Source organism: Sylvia atricapilla, chromosome 2 (genome assembly GCF_009819655.1).
Source record: "Sylvia atricapilla isolate bSylAtr1 chromosome 2, bSylAtr1.pri, whole genome shotgun sequence".
In the NCBI taxonomy this organism is placed as follows: domain Eukaryota; kingdom Metazoa; phylum Chordata; class Aves; order Passeriformes; family Sylviidae; genus Sylvia; species Sylvia atricapilla.
This window is the reverse complement of record NC_089141.1, coordinates 25,648,308-25,667,875: the sequence shown is the minus strand read 5'-3', so window position 1 is coordinate 25,667,875 and position 19,568 is coordinate 25,648,308. Positions and strand designations below refer to the sequence as shown.

General features: G+C 40.6%; 1 protein-coding gene across 1 annotated transcript in view; it reads left to right on the top strand.

The window, feature by feature from the left end:
• The first annotated feature begins 11,540 nt into the window (after nt 1–11,540).
• The window catches only part of PRMT8 (protein arginine methyltransferase 8), a 55,599-nt gene continuing 47,571 nt past the window's right edge, over nt 11,541–19,568 (top strand). Inside the window, exons 1-2 of the mRNA XM_066341055.1 lie at nt 11,541–11,611; nt 12,555–12,698. Of these exons, the coding sequence (XP_066197152.1) occupies nt 12,624–12,698 (75 nt within the window). The 5' untranslated portion in view covers nt 11,541–11,611; nt 12,555–12,623. The remainder of the gene's footprint in view (nt 11,612–12,554; nt 12,699–19,568) is intronic.

Genomic DNA, 19,568 nt, shown 5'->3' with positions numbered 1-19,568 from the left:
TTTGATAAGAGATTACAATTAGTAATAAAAGAGTAGTTGTAAGTAAAAGAGGAATTGTTTGTGAGAGTAAGTGTAGACTAGCAGTGGCATTAGAGCTAGGAACAACAAAGCCTTCGAGTATAAAGGGTATTCACTACAGCCTCTGGCCTCTCTGGCAGGGGGATGCAGCAATCCTTCAAAGGCCCTTCTCTATAAATGACTCTTCTGAAATGGACACCCTCTCCTGGGGCAGGCCATTAGCCCCATTAGTATGAAACCCTGAGAGCAGCAACTGGAGTTAGACCACAGACTGGAGGGGCCTGTATTTGTCTGTGATACCAAAATTGCTGATACAGACATTAATGAATCACTACCTCCACCATAAACACAGGACTGAAGCTGTGTCTACAATCATATTCTTTTTGCACTAAAGGCAAAACTTTTGTCCCTTTCCCTTTGGACATACCCTCCAACTGCCTCAGTATTGTGCTAGTTCACCTCTTTTTTTTCAGCTATACAGTGAATTAGTTTAGTAAATGAAATGGAATAAAAGTAAACCCTCCAAAAGAACAAAGTCACACTCCCTAAAAAAATTCGGTTTGTAATTTTAATCAGTGCCCTGGTCTGGATCTACACAGACAAATAGGTTTCCAAACAAAAAATAAAAGCAACAGTGGGTAGCAGATCTTGCTGTTGAGAAAATTGCCATCTTGAGCTGCATCTTGAACTCACCAAATAATTACATACACTGGTACGCATAAATGCTCATTAGATAACAATTACTTCTATAACTACCAGCTTCAGCAAATTTCTGGTTCTGTCATCTGGGATTAAAACTGTGTTCCTCTAACAACTTCTTGTGCCACTGTTCCATTCTGATATGCACTCTCAAATTGATCCTTGTGACGTTGAAGTAGGAGTCTCAATGGAAGCAATTTCTTATCTTTCCAGAAAACAGATCTTCCCTAAAAAGTCAGTACAGAACTGTGCCAAAAAGCCTGCAAATTTTTCAAAAACAAAACAGAAAAGTCCCTTGTCTCCTTCTCCAGAGCACAGATCATGGGGTTTTACTGCACTTTAGATCAGGACAGAGTAAGTCATTCTTTAATTATTATGCAATAATTGTATCCACTTGAAGGAATTTGGGTACTTATTGCCTTTGTGAGAGAGTGGTTATTGATGCATAAAACACTACTACATTACAGAGCCATAGTTCTTCCTATTTCCCCTTTCCTTGCTGACAAGAACAGCAGCTGACTGTCAGTGTTCTGGAGGAGTAGGTTGTTAGCAGTAGATTCTTGGTCCCAGGTATCCCTGGAGTGGATCCAGGGTTAGGCATTCCAAAAGGTAAAGTTCTCCCCTTCAGACAGAGGTGGATGAGCAAATTCTGGACTTTTAACACTATTATTGATGAGCTGCTTTGAGGCGTTATATGCTGATCAATGTAGCAGGTTGCCAGACAAATATTAATAATTAAGTTCTGTTACTTTTGCCACTTACATGTGTTTTATAATAACTGTCTAATTACAATTTAACTAATAAAAGTTACATCCCTAATAACTTCACAGTAGCATATCAAAGGTCAAATTCTGGGCCTTCACCACCAAGCTAATTTTTCTAGTCATGTCAGCTCACTAGAGATTTCTCTCTCCATAAGCAAGTTTGCTTTTGAGACAAAGTCCCAGTTTCTCATGGGGTTTCAGTGTCCCACATTCTCTCCCCTGTCAATTCCCTCCTCTAAATGTTCCATCAAAGGTGATGCACATGAGAATGGGTGCACCGACAATCATAAGATATATTGTTTGTTAAAAATTATATATTTTCATTTTTTGCATAAGATAATATTAACATAGGGAATCAAATCTCTTAAACAGGTTGGTCAACTGGTATCTGAACATCACCTTCTAAGTCTCCGCTGCAAATGTCTGTGCAAAAGCACCTTCAGATGAATCTAGTGAGACTCACTGAATGGCTTCTGTGTTGAATTCTTGCAATATAGCTGGCAAACACTCTTATGTGCAAACCTAGTCAAGATGTCTCAAGTATTATGTTTGACCATTTCTGTAACTGCAAGAACAGTTCAAAAGACTAATTACAAGTATCTATGTACAGTTTGGCCAATTATGCAGTATCAATTACCTTGGACCATCTCTGAGACAATAGTGCTATCAATCAGCTTATAAGCAGCAGGAACTGCCTGAGGAAACCTCCAGGACTGGCAGAAATCCTCTCTTGGAGAGCTTCTGCAATGGTTTGTCACTTTGTTGTGAAGGCCACTAGGACTTTGGTTGGCCCCCGCATGTCATGTCAGTCCATTATCTCAAATGAGTTGTCTCAGCCAGCATGATCAGCCTGTAGAGTTCCTCAGCCACCCGGGGAATTAGTGATTGTGCTGACTATGCACATTGGCACAGCCAGGATACACAGCTACACTGTGACTGCAACTTGTCACAAATGAGTATATCTGGATGTTATATATCAGTTAGGGAATTGCTGGCATGGCAATGTTTAGAAAACCAAGAGCACGGTGAGAAGTTCCAGTTTTAAACAAGGAAACTAGAATATTTTTTTTTAAATTCACCCATCCGCAATGCACTTCTTGGCAACTGTCAGTGCTTCAGCTATACTGATCATCATCACTTCATATCACACCTCTTAGTCTTTAACAATCATATTTTAAATTCCGTAAGTATATATGGACCTGATGGCTCAGAGGTCAGGATGACTAGGATTGAGAGCACAGTTGTTGGAATATCCTGATTAGTACAACTATATGTTATAATTTTCAAAGGCCTCTGCAATAGTCGCAAATTATAGGTCAAATGCAAAGTTCAATCTTACAACACTATTAAAACTTAAAATCCATAATTCTTTCCACAAGGGGAATTCATGATTACTTTTCTTTTGGGGTGTTCTCTGATGTGAGAGGTTTGGGGTCTTTCACTACTACATTTGTACTGAAGATAAAATTGCTAATAAATGTAGCAGAGAGGCGAAATAGTCACTCAGAGAAACAAAATAATGTTTAAAATATGGAATATAAAAAAATATGAAATACATTCCTCCCTATGGAGTAACCATAATTAGGCTACTCTATTTGACAGTGCTCTGGACTTGACCATATCTTCAATCTCTTTAGTTCTCTTCCTCTTGCAAACCACATTGTGGGGACTTCTTGTCCTTTGTTACTGTAAATTTTAAGATTTTACTGGATAATAAAAAAAATTTTGGTTTGCAATGCATGAAATTATTTGCATAATTTTAATTTTAAGCCTGTGTGTTTGTAATGATATTCCAAATATCATTGTAATATGATATTACCAATATTATTGTAATATCTGATAATGTCCAAATCCACTCCCTGAAATAATAATCCAGGTGATCTCTCCCATTCTTGTGTCACAGAGAAGAAGTGCTTTAAATAATACTTTGTATTTAGGGAGACTTTTGTATTGTCTCTAGACACGTACAACACAAGGCATGTACCAGCTGATCATCCACACCCCAAAATGCAAGGTAATATTATAGATTAACTTAAATATTAATATTATAGATTACAAAACTTGAAGATAAAAATCACCTAGTATTTTGGCATAGAGAAAAGATGAAAATCTAATGCTTTTAACCATGTGTGTGTTTCTAACTTAAGCATTAGAAACATCAATATGCTTTCTCATTAAAAATGTTCTTCCAGGTTTTTACTCCTATTTGACCATAATTGGCAGGAACCATTATAGCGTTCATTGTGGCTTAAGGTTTGTTTTGGTGTTCAGGTTTTTTATTTATCCTGACATCAAAAGACAGAACAGCTCAAATTCGTCTTGAGCTCATACTCCTACAAAATGAACATGACCTTTCATATGCCATTTTAAAAACATGCTTTACTTTGCTTATAATTTAAATCTTCTGTGGTTTAGATTGTTGTAATTTCCCTTTACCTCCTCACCAAGCTGGTAATTCTTTATAAGCACTACACACATGAATTTGCTACCTCTAAATCATAATTTTTATGTATTTCCAGAACATACTAGGTGCAAGGGAGAGAATGTGCCACTTTCTTATATTCTTTCTGACATTAAAAAATTACATATTTTTTTAAATCTCTTGCAGGCTCCAACACTGCAGTAAAGATTAGCATATTTCCATTTAGAGTTGCAATGGTGTACTCTTCTTGTTAAACCCATTTATTCCATTATTGTTGTTTCCACTCTGAAGAAGGTAGTGTTCCCAATGAAAAGGAATGGATCACACAAATTAGCTTAGTCACAAGAAGAGTTCTAATTCTGCATGATTTGTTTTTTCTAAATCCTCCATTTTTAATTATGTACTGTTTTGATCGAGCAGCTTGAATTTCATTTCCATTTTTTTTCCAGAATGCCAGTTCTTAGCTTTATGGACAGAAAGATCCTGTCAGTTACTGAAATACTGAAATACCTGAAAACTGGCTCTGGCACAGCCCTCCTGGAATTTGTTTTATGTTTCATGTAATTCACTTGAGCTCTGTGGCAAAACTGTAAAGCAAGAATTAGGGAAATAATGCTTTGCTCTCATCTATTTTGTGGCAAACTACCAAAGCAGGATCTGAAGGGCACTACCTGGAACAAAGGGATTTGAAGATTGATGGTCTTCTCTAGGCCACATCTGTAACAAAAATAACTGATGTAAGAAACTCTTTCCTTAAGGAAAAGAACTCTCTCCTTTACCTTGCCTGTAAAAATACTAGCTATGTTCTCAGAAGCAGGCTTTCACCCAAACTGTGAACTTTGATACACTGATTTCTCTAATCTGATAAATTATGCCAAATACATCTGTATTTACAGAGGCTTTTTATTATATCAACCAGGTTTCTAAACACTACAAGCAAAACCATTGTATAGTACTTAAGAACCATCTTTTTCTCCTGAAAGAAAATACAAACACACCACATATGAAGTTCATGCAATTCTCAATATTTGGTTCTTTATTATATCCCTTCTATTTCATGTAGCTTGAAGAAAGAGAGAAGAACACCATTAACACCTAGGTCACACAATTATACCTGCATTATGAAGAGTCTAGTATAAATAAGTTGATCTTCTCCCTGGCAGTGATCACAGATGAATTAGCAGGGTCTCCAGATTCTGCCAAAGTCCACAGCCACATCTGGTGCCAAGGTCTACTACCAGATCAATAATCCAGGAGGCTGAGCTGTTTGCAGCTAGAAAAATCATCATCTTAGGCACCTCAGAGTGCTGACTCCATGCTTTAACCTGGCCAAAGCCTGATTATATTTAATTTATTGGAGAACATCATCAAGCAACATTCTGAAGAGGTATGACCTCACTTTTGCTAAATTATAGACATTTCTGGAAAATGAGCTACATTGTTCTCAGCTCATGAAATACACAGTACCGCTCACACTTTCTTATTTTTCACGTTTTAGTGGGAGGCAGCAGGATTTGGCAATTTTCTTTATTGGAAGAGGAAGGAAAATACCAAACTGGGGAGAAAGAAATGCCAGCCCACTATCATAGTTACCGTTGGTAGCTTGTCAACAGTGACAGCTGAATATGAAGAAAATTGTTCACAACAGGGAAACGTGAGAAACGTAGCAGAATGGCTCACTGTATAAGTCAGTTATGGAAGAGAAAGCAAGAAGATAGACAGCTATTTGCCAGACTTGACAGAGCCATCCAAGTTATTTTCAAAGATCTTCCAGTTAAAAGGCTTTACAGGAGTGCTCTCAAAGCATTACATGTATCACTGAAGGAGGCAAATAAATGCCTCATCCATTTTCTGAAAAACAGAAAATGGCAGAAACCAAGATGACAGAATGCCTGCTATTGGGCAAAGAAATAAAAGAGAGGTGTAATTTCAATTATTGCAGCTTCATCTGTGATCTAGTTAAATTTCTCTAACCTCATGTGACACAGGAATTCCAATTTTAGGCACTGACTGTACTCTAAGAAGCAAAGAAACTAAGATTCGATATTTAGAAAGTATGAAAACCTCTTGTTTGAATGAATAATGACATTTTTACATATTTGGTCTTCATCTCAGACTTGCTAATCATGCTATAATCCATCAGGAGAGAAAGGCAGAACAGATGAAAAAGAAATGGGTCTTTATGTGTAGAAATTCCATCTTAGATTCCAGCAAACAGTATGAGGCAGAAGGCAGAGTTTTTTCTCAGAAAGAAAAGTTTCTTAAAGCTATCACACAAGAGAAGCGACAAGATAGGATGGACTCTAGCTATTTACATTTCTTTTCAGTGAGTTCATGACTCTGAGAGTATTATTTCACTCTTTTTGATAAGGTATGTGCCTGGGTACAATATTCTGTACCCATTATATCTTATGGGAGATGGCATTATAATGAGGTTAGCATCTTCAAACAACATTACACACCTCTCTCCTGTGAGAACTTTAGAATAGAATACATGCAACAGTCTGCCACTTCTCTCAGCATATATTTTCTGTGACAATATTGGCTGTACATATCAAATCCCCATGGTATGAGATTATTCATATATAATATTTTCTTTTCAAGGCTTCAGGAATAATACAGAAGAAAAAGCAAAAAGACAGATGCCCATTTGCCAGGTCTGGCAGAGCCATCTAAGTGATTTTCATGGCTCTTCCACAATCACAGAATTACATCACTGCTGAAGTTAGAAAAGACATCAGGAAATCATCTAGTTCAGCCCCGACTCAAAGGACTGTCAGCTACAGTTGGGTCCATTTGTAGCCAGGTTTTTAACACATCTAAGGAAGGAAACTACAAAATATCTTTGAACACCTTCACAGTAAAAAAGTGTTAGTTTGTAAAGCTTCTGTGTCCTTTATTTCAAGTTATGCTCATTTTCTCTTCTTCTTTTGCTGAGTACGACTGAGAAGAGTCTGGCTCCATCTTTTTTACCCCCTCCCTTGTCAAGCACTCTGAGCCTATCTTCATATGAGAGAGTTCCTCAGTTACTTAGTAATTGTTATGGCTCTTTCAGTGAACTCACTCCATATTTTTCTTACCAGGGGTAAAAATTTTGGATAACAAAATTTTTAGGCACCCCATAACTTTAAGAAAACTTTGACATCAAACTTCAGAAGTATTTTGCTGTCTGTTCTGAGTACTTGATTTGTAAATGCTCAAGAAGTTAGGTGGGAACTGAACAAGCTCAGTGTATAATAAACATATCACAATGCTACACCCATTTATCTCTGCCATTGTAGTAATCACAATTCTCAAAATCCTGCTTAGCTCCTCCAATCCACAGAGGACTGAAGACCCACTTTGGTGACCTTTATAGAAGTTGTCAGAATACAACTTTCTTCCAACTGACCCAGTTACAATTTATTTAGAGTTTGGCACTCTCAGTGGAAGAAAAAGAATGGAAGGAACACTTTGGTTCAGTTTAGATTAAATTTCCAGATTTACAACTGCAAAATATAGCTTCTGTTTTTAAATAAAGTGAAGTTTGCAATCTCAGAAAAAGTAATTAAAATATCTTGCAGAGATAGTTCTGGGGCGTTTGCATTATCTGTAAGTATGGCTAAGGGTTTGTTTGTGAGAAGGTGTCTATAATTCAGTACTGACCGATCTGAGCCCTGGACATATATTCTTGACAGACCCTTCCTCACTCAAACCTAACATCAATGGTTGAAAACTGCAATGATTCCCAGGAAAAGGCTGGAATATGCAGGGTTCATGAAGAAGACCCTGGTTAGAAGATGATACATGTGGGGGTGGGAAAGTTAATGGGGAAAACTAAAGGACAAGGAAGAAACAGCATAAATAAAATAAAATCTTTAAATCTACAGTGTGAATTAGAATTCACTTCAAATTCTTTGGAATTAACATAGGCTTGTTTCAGGAATAAGAGTAATATTTGAAGTACTGGCAACCTTGAGAGACGCAGTAGGGATAAAAGTGCACAAAGAGACTGGAAAGATTGGCAAAGGTATCTTTTGAGACAAAGGAAGTCACTGTGACTTCCTGAGCAATAAAAAAACAGTGCAAAGTGATGCTACAGAAGGGTCCTTCCAATAACAAATCAGATAACAAACAAAATTGATTAGATAACAAATTTGGTGGGGATATTGGAACAGGAATAATTTTTGCTACAATATCTTGCCATCCAAATAGGAAGTGGATTTATAGTCCAAGAATTGGCTAATACTGAATCTGAACTTCTAAAGCCTTCAACGTGAAGCTGTTGCCCATTTTCAAATGATCTGGCTGTACAAAGTCGAGTTTGGGTCGTTTTAGTTACAATCCTTAAAGCTAGTCATAAGACATTACTGGCTGCCTAACAAGCCCAGTTTTCCTCACAGCTTAGTGTCCTAATAAACCATTGTAGCAGTTGTCCACCGAGCCATCTGCAATGTATCAGCCTCCTTCCTAAACCCAGCTCTGGACACAGAATCAATGATGTAGTCACACCAGTTCCAAGTCGAGAAAGAGAGAGAGAGTCAGACTTCCCTCACTCCACTGGCCGCTTTCCATTTAATGTAGATGAATTATACAGCTTGCCTTTCATGCAGTGAGAGTGTGATGAGTCATATCCAACCTAGCTGCACCTCCACCCCATAACCCCCGGATGCTTTCCAGCAGGACTGCTGGGCAATTTTTCAGTCTGCACCGATGCACAGGATTACCCCACCTCAAATGCAGACATCTGGGTTTCATCCAAGCTAATGACAAAGCTGGCAATAAGTCTGAATCTTCTGAGGGCCAGCACAGTGTTATTGCCACACTCAGCAAGTAGCACAGCAGCCTCAACCACAGCTGCTATTATTGGAGTTCTGAAGTAATAAATGCTTCCCTTTCCACTTCCCTTTCAGCACCACTCTACTCAAAACCTAATACTTGGTGACCTTCACATGTACTTACACATGATATATTTAAACTCAGAAGATGCTTTTGACACCTCCTGGCATTGCTGCAAATGCACTTCTACTACCATGACATTTTCTTCACGACAGTTTTCTTTTTCTCAAGATCTAACGAAACAGGGGTTCAGAAATATGGTCCCAAGATAGTTCCAATAACCAATTATCACCCTGTGGTAATGGGTGATGTCAACAGGATTTGTATTCACATGATGGGAGTAGAATTTGTGCCCTAAACTGTATGAAAGCTCACAATCTTCAAGTTCACTGTTGCTGTGAATTTCAGTATCAACAGGAACTTGCACTGAGCCTCATATTCAAACTGAATAGTTGGCCAAGTGTCTTTGTGTGCTCACAGACATCTGTGTATGTAAACAAACTGTTCTGAGTCCCTTAAAAATTATTACAAGGAGTAACTTCTACCTGATTTTAAAGAAAGGTTCCAGTAGGACCAATTGTTTACCCTTCGGAATAAAGATTAAAGAAAACTGTGTGTATGTTTCCAATGCAGTTTCCTCAACCACATATAGAACATAAATGGAGTGTAGACACCAACCATCTGGCAGATTTCCAAAGGAGCTCAGGACCAAAACATTCATTCTTATGCTGGAAACTAAGAGACTGGAAGGCTTTCCCAGTATCTGTAAAACATCAGCACCACGTTCAAGGATGAGCAGTCAGGTATCATCTGTGTTGACAAAGAGGTGGAGGAGGACAAGAATAGGTGCCAGGGTAAGTCATGCAGTATCTGAAGCATAGGAGGGAAGGATATATTAAATCTCTGCCTGCCAACTTTGCTAGTTGCCGAGTGCTTTTGAAAATCTGATGCCTCATTTAGCTGACTAAAGAGTGATTGAGCTGTACCAGAAATACAAACCCAGCTGTCAGAGAAAACTGGAAAATATGTTCTGGAGTAGTTTTTCAAAATCAAATTCTTTTTCTCTATATAGAACACCGATTTATTTTAAAATGTTTAATTAGGCTAAGTTTAGCTGTGTGTATCACCTGAAAATAGAAAAGACACACTAAAACTATGCAGGTTAGTCCAAATACATGCTGACTAAAACTTCACTCACTAAACACCAGATATTCATGCCACAGCAGAGAAAAACATTGTGACAAGGATTGCAGAGACATTAAATTTTTTTATCTGCAGATCATTTTTTCCCCTTACCCCTTCACTTAGCAACTTGGTGAGAAAGAGGTCCATAGCCCAAGATTATGTGAGTAGCTTTGGAATACTTGGCAATGACCATAGATGTTTTCATATTTGAAGGGGTTTAAGACCTTCAAAAGCTCCATGTCACAAAGAAAAAGAGAGATGACCCACTTCCACCTGTCATTATTTAAGCCTCATGCCTGGAAGGTGTGAAATAAAATTCTACAATACAAACAAAGGAGGTGTGAACGATTACTGAAAAAATTAGCAGTGATGTGGTGTTAATGAAAGAACTTCAAGTGTCAAAATAAATGTGAGATGAAAGGAATAGGGGAAAATCAGAAGCTTGTGAAAAACTGATCAAATGGCTCTGCTAATTGTTTCACAGAGGTCCAGTTTCAGTCTGTACAGAATGTGAGTCTAAAACATATTCTCATATTCTGAAAATCCTTCATATGGTACCATTGTGCCCTACATGGCATACTCTCATTGCCACTTGACATTTCAGCATACCACACACCTTCTGCTTCTCTAGGTTTCTTATTACTGTGTGACTTATAACAAATTCCTGAAATCTAATGCATACCTACCGATCCATTTCTGAGCAAGAATTTGCGAGGGTCATTCAAGTAAAAAGGAGAAACTCGCCTTTTTAATTTTCTTGGCCCCACCTCCTCGTCCCCATGGGGCAAGAGAATAATTTTGCTCTCTACTCTCTAATTCACATTCTCTATTTCCATTCCCCCACCCCCAGGAATATTTCTGCCTCCTGTGTGCCCAGGGACCTCCTGGTTTTTTGGCAGAACTTCATGGTATGCCGGTATTCCAGAGGTCAGCTGAGGATAAACTCTAATTGAAAGATATTAAAATAGGCTGCAAGGGACAAAAATTCAAAACCCCAAGTCTATCAAAATCTGTTACTGATGAAGCATCTGAGCAGGCTATGTCCTTAAAATATGCATCAAAAGTAATCTTTCAAACCTCTTGTTCAGGTCTCCATTGGCACCCCCAGAGGAAATAATTTCAAACTGTTCAGAGAGCAGCAATCCTGTTCTGGTCCTTGAAATCCTTCGAGCAACACACACCCACGCACCAGCATTATTTTCTCACCTCCTCCGTATAAAAACAAAACAGAAACGTGAGAACAGTGGGCTGGAGATGGAGCTGCGGAAAGTGAAGTTGGAAGGATTAATTATGTAATACGCCCCCTCTCCCGCCCTTACCCACAGCAACACGAGTGAGGTAAACCCAATCCTCCCAGCTGACAACTCACAACTAGAAAGTGCCCGGAGGAGTGAAAGCAAAATAAACGTGTGGGGAAGGTGGCGATGCACTCCTACAGAGGAAGATGTCATTAGGAAAAGGCTAAAAACAAGTTCAAATCACCTTTAGCCTCTTCCCTTCCCTCCCCAGCAAGACCTCTCCCTCCGCCTCTTCCCCTCTCCTCCCCCCAGCTCCTCCTCCCCCCTTTTCAGCAGGAACTGCCGCCGGATCGGGACTACATTCCTACAGTTCACGGCTTTCTGACGGAGTGTGGATCCTCCTGAAAAAACTTCAAGTAAAACAGGAGCTGGGAGCACACACACGAGAAGATATATTAAGAAAGCAGGTTTGCTACTTAACTCGGAGGAAAGAAGCTGGAGCAGACTTCTTCGGTTGCTCTCTAAGAGCCTTGCCGAGAGTCCTTGCAAAGAAAAGTGTTGCTGATTCAAAAGAAGAGGAGGGATGGGGAAGAGAAAAAAAAAAAAAATTGTGCATGTCTGTGTGAGAGAGAGACAACGTGTGTGTGCGTACGTGTGAATGCGTGCTTGTGTGTGAGAGGGTGTAGGCGATGGGTGGGGGGAGCTTGAAATTATATTTTTTTTTCTACGAAAGACACGTGAATGCAATTCCCAGTGAGGGGCACCAAGCTCTGCCCAAGAGCAGAAGGGGTAGGGAGAGAGAAAGGGAGAAGAGAGGGAAGGGAAAAGGAGAGGGAAGGGGAGAGGGGGGGAGGAGGGAGGGAGAAGGAGGAGGAGGAGGAGAAGGGATTTCTATTTCAGAAGACATTCATAGAAAGAGGGTGGCAAATTCTGTGACCGTCTTTAAAGGAAGTGTCCTGGGACATAGAGAGAAAGAAAGAAGCCTAAAGAAGGAAAATAAAGGGCTATGATTTCCTTGTCCTGTTGCTTTGTCTCTGGCTCCCTCTGCCTCTGGAAGAGTAGCCACAGGACACAAAGATGCCCAGCTGGTCACTGCACGCCCAAGTTCAGTTTAGCTGGTGCTTCTCTCCTGTTTAGCCTGACTGCTTTCTCTGAAGGGGAGGACTCATAGCCCGACAGCCTTTTAGTTTAACCTGAAGAGTGTGTGCCGCCTCTCTCTGCCCACCCCAAGAACTCGCTGGAGGTGGAGGAGAGGGGAGAAAGAGGAGGACTTGAAAGTGCCTGAGGAGCTCCCGATGCTAAGAGGAGACAAACATTCCTGTGGACGACGCAGAAAGGACAAAGCTGACTGATTTATTGCTGTTTTCTATATTTTTTTTTTTTATCTCCCTGTCCTTTGGCGCACATCAGTGTTTGGAGATCTTTGAAAACACAAACCAAAACACCAGCCCCGAAGCCCCAACCCCTTGGCTAGCTCTTATGGGAATGAAACACTCCTCCCGCTGCCTGCTCCTAAGGAGGAAAATGGCGGAGAACGCTGCCGACAGCACCGAGGTGAGTAAGGATGCGAGCCGGAGCCGGCGCCGCGCTCCCCCAGACCCGAGCACTGATCCCTGGGCAGAAGCAGCAGTAAGTGCGGAACAACTTTCCCGGCCCCTCCGGCCAGCTTCTGCCCGCCGTGCTGCTGTGGTTTCCTGCATTTGCCCCCACCTCCCCTCCCCCGAGCCCTCCGTCCCCCGTAGCAGAGAAGTTTGCCGGGCTCCGAGCCCTGCAGGCGCTTCCCGGGAAGTTGGGCGGCCGTGCGGAGCGGAGGCTCGGCTCCGCGGCGGGGCTGGGGCAGCGGGCGGCGGCGATTCGGGTGCTGGGCGCGCCGAAAGGGACGGACCGTCTCTTGCGGCAGCACCTTGGCCAGCTCCCCGTGCTTTCCGCCGGCAGCCTTGGCTAGGATCGCTTGGGGGGACTTCGGGAGCATCCGTGCCTCTGCAGCATCCTGGAGGTTACCAAGCGGAGCTGCCCGAGGTGGGGGCTGTCCGGCCGGCCTGGGCAGTGCCGAAAATAGCTCTGCACTGCCTTCAGGCCGGGAGGGTACCCTGCGAGCTCTCAGGTTTTCTGCAAGAAATCCATCACCTCCCCACCCGCCGCTCCCCCACCCGTTACCTTCTGCTTCCTCAACATTGGGGGTGAGCAGCCCCTGTTTACTTGTCTGGGGCTGTCTTGACCTCACTGAGACTTCTCAAGGGATACAGCAGTGTGCGAAGTCTCAGGTCTGGAAAAGCAGAAGGATGCAGGACGCAGTCCCAGCATCTCTGGGAGCATGTGAGAAGGAGACAGGCGAAAGTGCGAGCGTGTGCCAAACTCGCTGTTTCTATTAATAGACTGTGCCTAGCACTCTGACTGAACACTTCACACATGCTTAAGCAAGATGCAGCACAGCCATGTACAGAACCCATGGACACTGCACCCCAAACAACTTTACAGCTTTGCCCTTGCAGGGGAGGCACTGAGCCTTCCCCCCAGTTACCCCGCAGAGGGGATAAAGAGCAAAACGTACTGTGAACTCATGACTATTCCATTCTTTATTCCACATCTCTGCCAAACGTCTCCTCCTTTCAGTTAGATCTCCCAGTAGGTGTCCTGCTCGCTCATGAATTCCATCCACATTTCTCTTCACAATAGTGTTCTCTCTGCATGACCTTCATAAATATGCCTCCTTTGCCGTGCCAGCTGAAGAGCCAAATTTTCTTAAATGAATATGATGTAAGCAGTATATCAGAGAACATGCCTGCTACTGCACTACAAGCCCATAAAGTACTGTTTGCAGAAGAGGCATCTATAAATAGCAAGAAGTCTGGCTGCACATCTGTAAACTGTCGTAGTCCTGACAGCACATATTGCATTATAGATCCCAGGATCCCAGGACAGGATTGTAACGAGAAATGTACAAGCACAGACACTTCCTTTCAAAGCCATTTTTTTCAATGAGAATTGTTTCTATAGAGGAGGAAAAGCTCTTTAAAGGTTCCTCTACTATTTCATTCACTCTTAACGCATTTTTGTTGTTTAATCATGTTTTCCTGCTTGTGCAATGCTGCACACACCGTAATATTATTTTATGGGGAAGGATTGTTTTTTTTTTTACAAAAACAGATTCTTTCCAATGCTGCATACAAGTAAGGAGAATATTAAAGTGCTGTGCTTCATCTCCTCAGAGTATCCATCAGTGACAGACTTGTGAAATGAGAGGGAAAATATTGCAGATTAGACATATCCTCATCCCCTTCTACCTTCAGAAAATCAGGAGGGATACATTTGTAACCCCTGCCTAGATATTTTCTGTTTAATTGGTGTTCTTATTTCTGATATGAATGGAGAGAAGTTGTCTGTCTGCATTTGTGCAGAGGTAGAAGTGCACCAAGCAAAATATGCCAAGACCTGTGAAGCTCTTTTACTCGTCAAGCATCTATATTTAGAGAAATCATATGATACCAGTTTGACCTTCAAACCTGTATTTCTCTAACTTTCTCCTGAAGTTAACAAATATGTGTGGCAGAAGGAATGCAGGACAAAATATCTCACTTTTGGACTTACCACGGTGTCAGGGAAAATTAGGAATTGGTATAAATTTGCTTCATTTGAAACAGATGGGTTACCAGTAATACTCATTATTTGATATTAAATTTCTGAAGAATTTTGATGTCACAGTGATATAGGCACGATATTAAAAAATCAGCTGTAATGAGAGATGAAGAATTAAAACATTTAACAACTGGTCAGAATACCCTAATACCAAATTATTCCAAAGACTTTCTGGTTGTTCCTTAGATTTATTTGACCCAATTTACTTCTGCTACAGCTTCATAGTGTATTTTTTTATGTTTTGGGTTTTTTTTTTAAACCTACCACAGCTAAGAGCATTTATCAAAGTTTTGGTCAAATATCACAAGTATACTCTTTCAGTTGTAGAACAGTTTAAAACAATACATTAAGTCAAGGAACAGGGGCACTGCATGAGAAACCTTTTATTCCCCTGACTAACCTCTGTGCCCACAGCTGCTACCTCTTCATCTTAAAGAGCTTTAGGAAATGATGACAACAGGCACAGACAAGAAAAAACAAAGCTACAGCAAGACAGCACTCACTGTTTCCTCAAGCAAAAATACAGAATAGAAAAGCAATTGCTCCCCAGCATTACTTTCCAGTCAAGGAAGACACTTTGTGTTACCAGGAAAGTTAGAGAAGTGTGCTCTCATGGTTCCAGCTGTACAGACATTTACATCACTAGTATCCCCACAACCTTATATCTTGATACAAAACATGGTCAAGTGAGTCCAAGTGTTTCCACAGGTGCTGTTGGGGCCTTGGGTCAGAATATCAGAACTACCAGAATGGTTTTGCAATTTATTTCACTGACAATAGCCTGGTACCAGTCTGTCTGCCAGAGCTTATGCAGGACCGGTGGTTTGTTGTATGCTTTTAGTACCCTGAGAACACACAGTGGTTTTGGATAAAAATAAAAGTCAAGGGAAAAAAAAAATAAAAATAAAATTAAAAAAAAAAAAAAACACCAAAAAAAAAAAAACACCACACCACAACTAAGATTTTTCTATTTAGACCCTCACTAAATGCCACCAGGTCCCACTAATAGCAAACTTGCCAGAATGGTTTCAGATCCGTGTCTGCAGCACACAAGGAAAAAAGATGCAGAAAATCTTTATTGCCCATGACCACCACTGGAACAAAAGCTGCCGAATGTCTCCTCCAGATACAAAAATGAACCTCTGTATCTTTAGTCAGGAAAGAAGGCTTGTCTAAATAAAACAGGAATATTTGCATAAATAACAGATGCAGAATTGCATTCTTGACAAATAATTAAAGACACTGACAGAAAACAAAGTAAAAGAGAAACTGTTCTTTGTAGAACATACGCACAAAGGTTCTGCAAAATTCATGGTGCTGTAGATTTTGGGTTCTGGGTTTTTTTATTTTAAATGTATTATTTGGAATCTTTAGGCCTGATATCAGTGATGGAGAAAAAAATCTGAAAGAAGTCTGATTTCACAAGAACTGTGCCTGTCTGTAACTTGTACCAGGTGAAGGGAACACAAAATCATAGAATAATTTGAGTTGGAAGGAAAATTTAAGGTCCTCTACTCCCACCACCTTGCCATGGGAAGGATATCTTCAACTGGACCCGGTTGGCCAGAACCCCATCCAACCTGTTATTGAATATTTTCATGAATGGAGTGCTAATCAACTCTCTGGACAACTTGTGCCAGTGTTTCACCATCTTCATTGTAAAAAATTTCTTCGTTATTTCTTGTCTATATATAAGTCTAGTCTTAATTCACCCTATTTTAGTTCATCATTATGCCTTGTCCTATCACATCATGTCCTGCTACAAAGTTTGTCCCCATCTTTTGTATAGACCCCTTTTAAGTACTGAGAGAAGTAATACTGAGAAGGTGCAATAACCACAAAGTGCCAGGGTTTATGTGCACCTGTGACAGACTAGTGTCTGACTGAAATAATCCTAGGACTTGAAACTGATCTGGTTTTGTACAATCTAATGGCTTAGTAACTTCATAAAAAGCAATTCTTGTGATGAAGACTTCACAGTGTCTGTAGAGAGAAAAGATTCCTGTCTCATTGCTAAGAATAGAGAGATCAGTTAATTTATTTATGGTAGCATAATAGAGTCCTCCCTGAATGTCCTATTATGAAAGCCTTAAGCTTTGGTTAGACTTGGAGTAACATGCCTAATGGATGTACTTCCCTAAACAGATAGATGAAACTGATTCAGGATTATGTGATCCAGGTCAGCAAAGGTAACTGACTATTCTGTTGTCAGAAGTGGGGAGGTTAAAGTGTTCTATCGGCATGAAACCAATCATACCACTACTGAGGGGGGGAAAAGAAGTTATAGAATCTATTGAAAGCATTAGCTTCTATTTGTGATTTATGAGTAGGAAGAGGGATTTTTCCTTAATAAGCTACCAAAGTAGAAATTAACAGAAGCAGAGCAGGAGTGTGTGTAACAGAGAAAATTGGCCTGGGTTTATTCAGTAAATTGAAGTTCTGCTTCTGGTTATTGTGCTGGGTGATCTCACAGGTAGAATTTAATCTCTCTAAGATTTTTCATTCATTCTATTGAATTCTGTGGTTCATTAGTGAAAATTTCTTCTTTGGTGTTACTGAATTGCTTAGAACATCATATATGAATGAACATTAATTGAGTGGGTGATGTTTACCCAAGAGAGAAATGGCAGTGCTGTATGGTGTACATCTTAGACTGACAGAAGTCACAAGAGGTCTGGCCCAGTGTCACAGAGCCAGCTGAGGAGGCTGTTTGCAACACAAATCTCAACCTTACTGAGTGGCCACATGCCTGTGTCACACAGCTTCAAATGGGAAAAGTTGTGGGTGTGTGCAAGTAGTGTAGGTGAGCTACAGAGACCAGGCCACTGGCTCATGATCCAGAGGTTTTGTGCTGCTGACAAGGCAGTCAGAAAGCTGACCCATGGTGTCCAGGCTTCCCTGTGGGTGTAGTCAAATTCCCAAGGGCTATAGAGACAGCTCTGAGTTAAAACAGGGAATATTCCACCTCCAGCACATTTTGATCCTTTACAATGCTCCTACTAGAACCGAGTCGCCCATGTTAATAGACTCGTAGTTATTAGACTAGGTAGTTCTAACATAGCCATAGGGGCTTTTTATGGTCTCTAGCCAATTCAAGAGTGGGGGAGCAGAAATATGGCTCTGAGCCATCTTCTACAACTTTAGCTGTGCAGAACATTAATTTAGCACAGCTGAAGATATAGCTAGATGCATTCCACTCCTTTCTCAAATTTAATACTAAAAGTTCAAGGTATTGATCATGATATTTTGGCCCATTGAAGAAATAGATTTTAGCTGGCATTAATAATAGAGATAGGATGAAGGAACACTCTTAAGGAAAGAGTAACAGCAATCACTCAAAGCAGAGTTTCAAGATAAAGATATCTTAGCATGGTTCACTCTCTGCCAGCATAGGTTTTAGTGGGTAACATTTTAGTGTCAAGAAGACTGGGATTTTTAGAAAGGGTATGGTTTGCATTGGTGACATCATGGGCCAAATCACATTGTGTCCTTGTGCCAATGCTAAAATATTATTTCTGTGTTAGTGAGCAGGCTTTAATGACACTTTTTTCCCCAAACTCACTTTGTGAAAATTCTTCAGAGAAGAGCACAAGATATTCTGTAGGTGATAGATTTTGTAGTTGTTCTACATCCATGCAAAAAGTGAGCTTGGCAAGACTGATTCACACGCCTTCCAGAACTCCATCCTCAGCCCGATTGTGAAAGATGAAGGCTTGTGCCTTTACTCGTAAAGTCAGAGCAGAGAAATACTTAAAGGTACAAAAGCATTGAAATTATTATTTTCATAAGGTTTTGCCTCAGCCTTTCTGAGTTTGGAACAAAGTTCAGTCCCTTGACAGGTGAGATAATGAAGAGCTGAAGGGAGTAAATGACAAAACTTGTTACTCCTACCTCTGATTCCACAGAGAATTCTGTTACCTGCTGCCCTGATCACTAGCTTTAATTTTGTCTTTATTTTGATCTAGAAGTTTTGGGTAAAATGGGTCTTTTCCATATTTTTCTTTTTTCTTTGGGAGTAACCTCTAATTAACAAAAACAAAAAGCATTCCCCTCAAGGAAGCAAAGAGGAGATTACCCAGTAAGGGGTCAGCTGATGACTACAAGGGTGTCTTCTCCATGTCAGAATGGAACAATTGTTGATTAATCACAGCCTACCTGGCTCTTTCCTGTGCCCTTGAACAAGTCCTGGCTGGCTTCATGAAGTCTTCTGGCATGTTATTTCTTTCAGGGTCTTGCATGGGAGCTGAGTCACTTCACAGCAGCAGTGAGAGGATGGGCTCTACTTCATTCTTACTGTTTCACTTTTAGACTGAGATTAAACTTGCACAGAGGCAGGTACTGATCTCTTCACTCTTGTGACCAGTGATAGGACTTGAAAAAACAGCGTGAAGCTGAGTCAGGAAAGGCTGAGGTTGGATATCAGGAGAAGTTTTATACCCAAAGGGTGGTTGAGCACTGGAGAAGGCTCCCCAGGGAAGTGGTTCATAGCACCAAGGCTGACAGAGTTCAAGAAGTGTTTGGACAATGTTCTCAGGCACAGGGTATGATTTTTGGGGATGGCTCTGTGCAGGGCCAGGAGCTGGACTCAATGATCCTGATGGGTCCCTTCCAACTCAGTTTACTCTATGATGCTTTGACTCTATGATTCTGTGATTGATTCTATGATTTTATGATTCTATGATTTAAGAGGTACAGTAAGGTCAAGGATGATAGCTTTAGATATTTCTTATAAGCCAAATTTGTTAAGTCTCAGTTCTAAAAATATTTTAAAAACAAAAAATTTAAAGG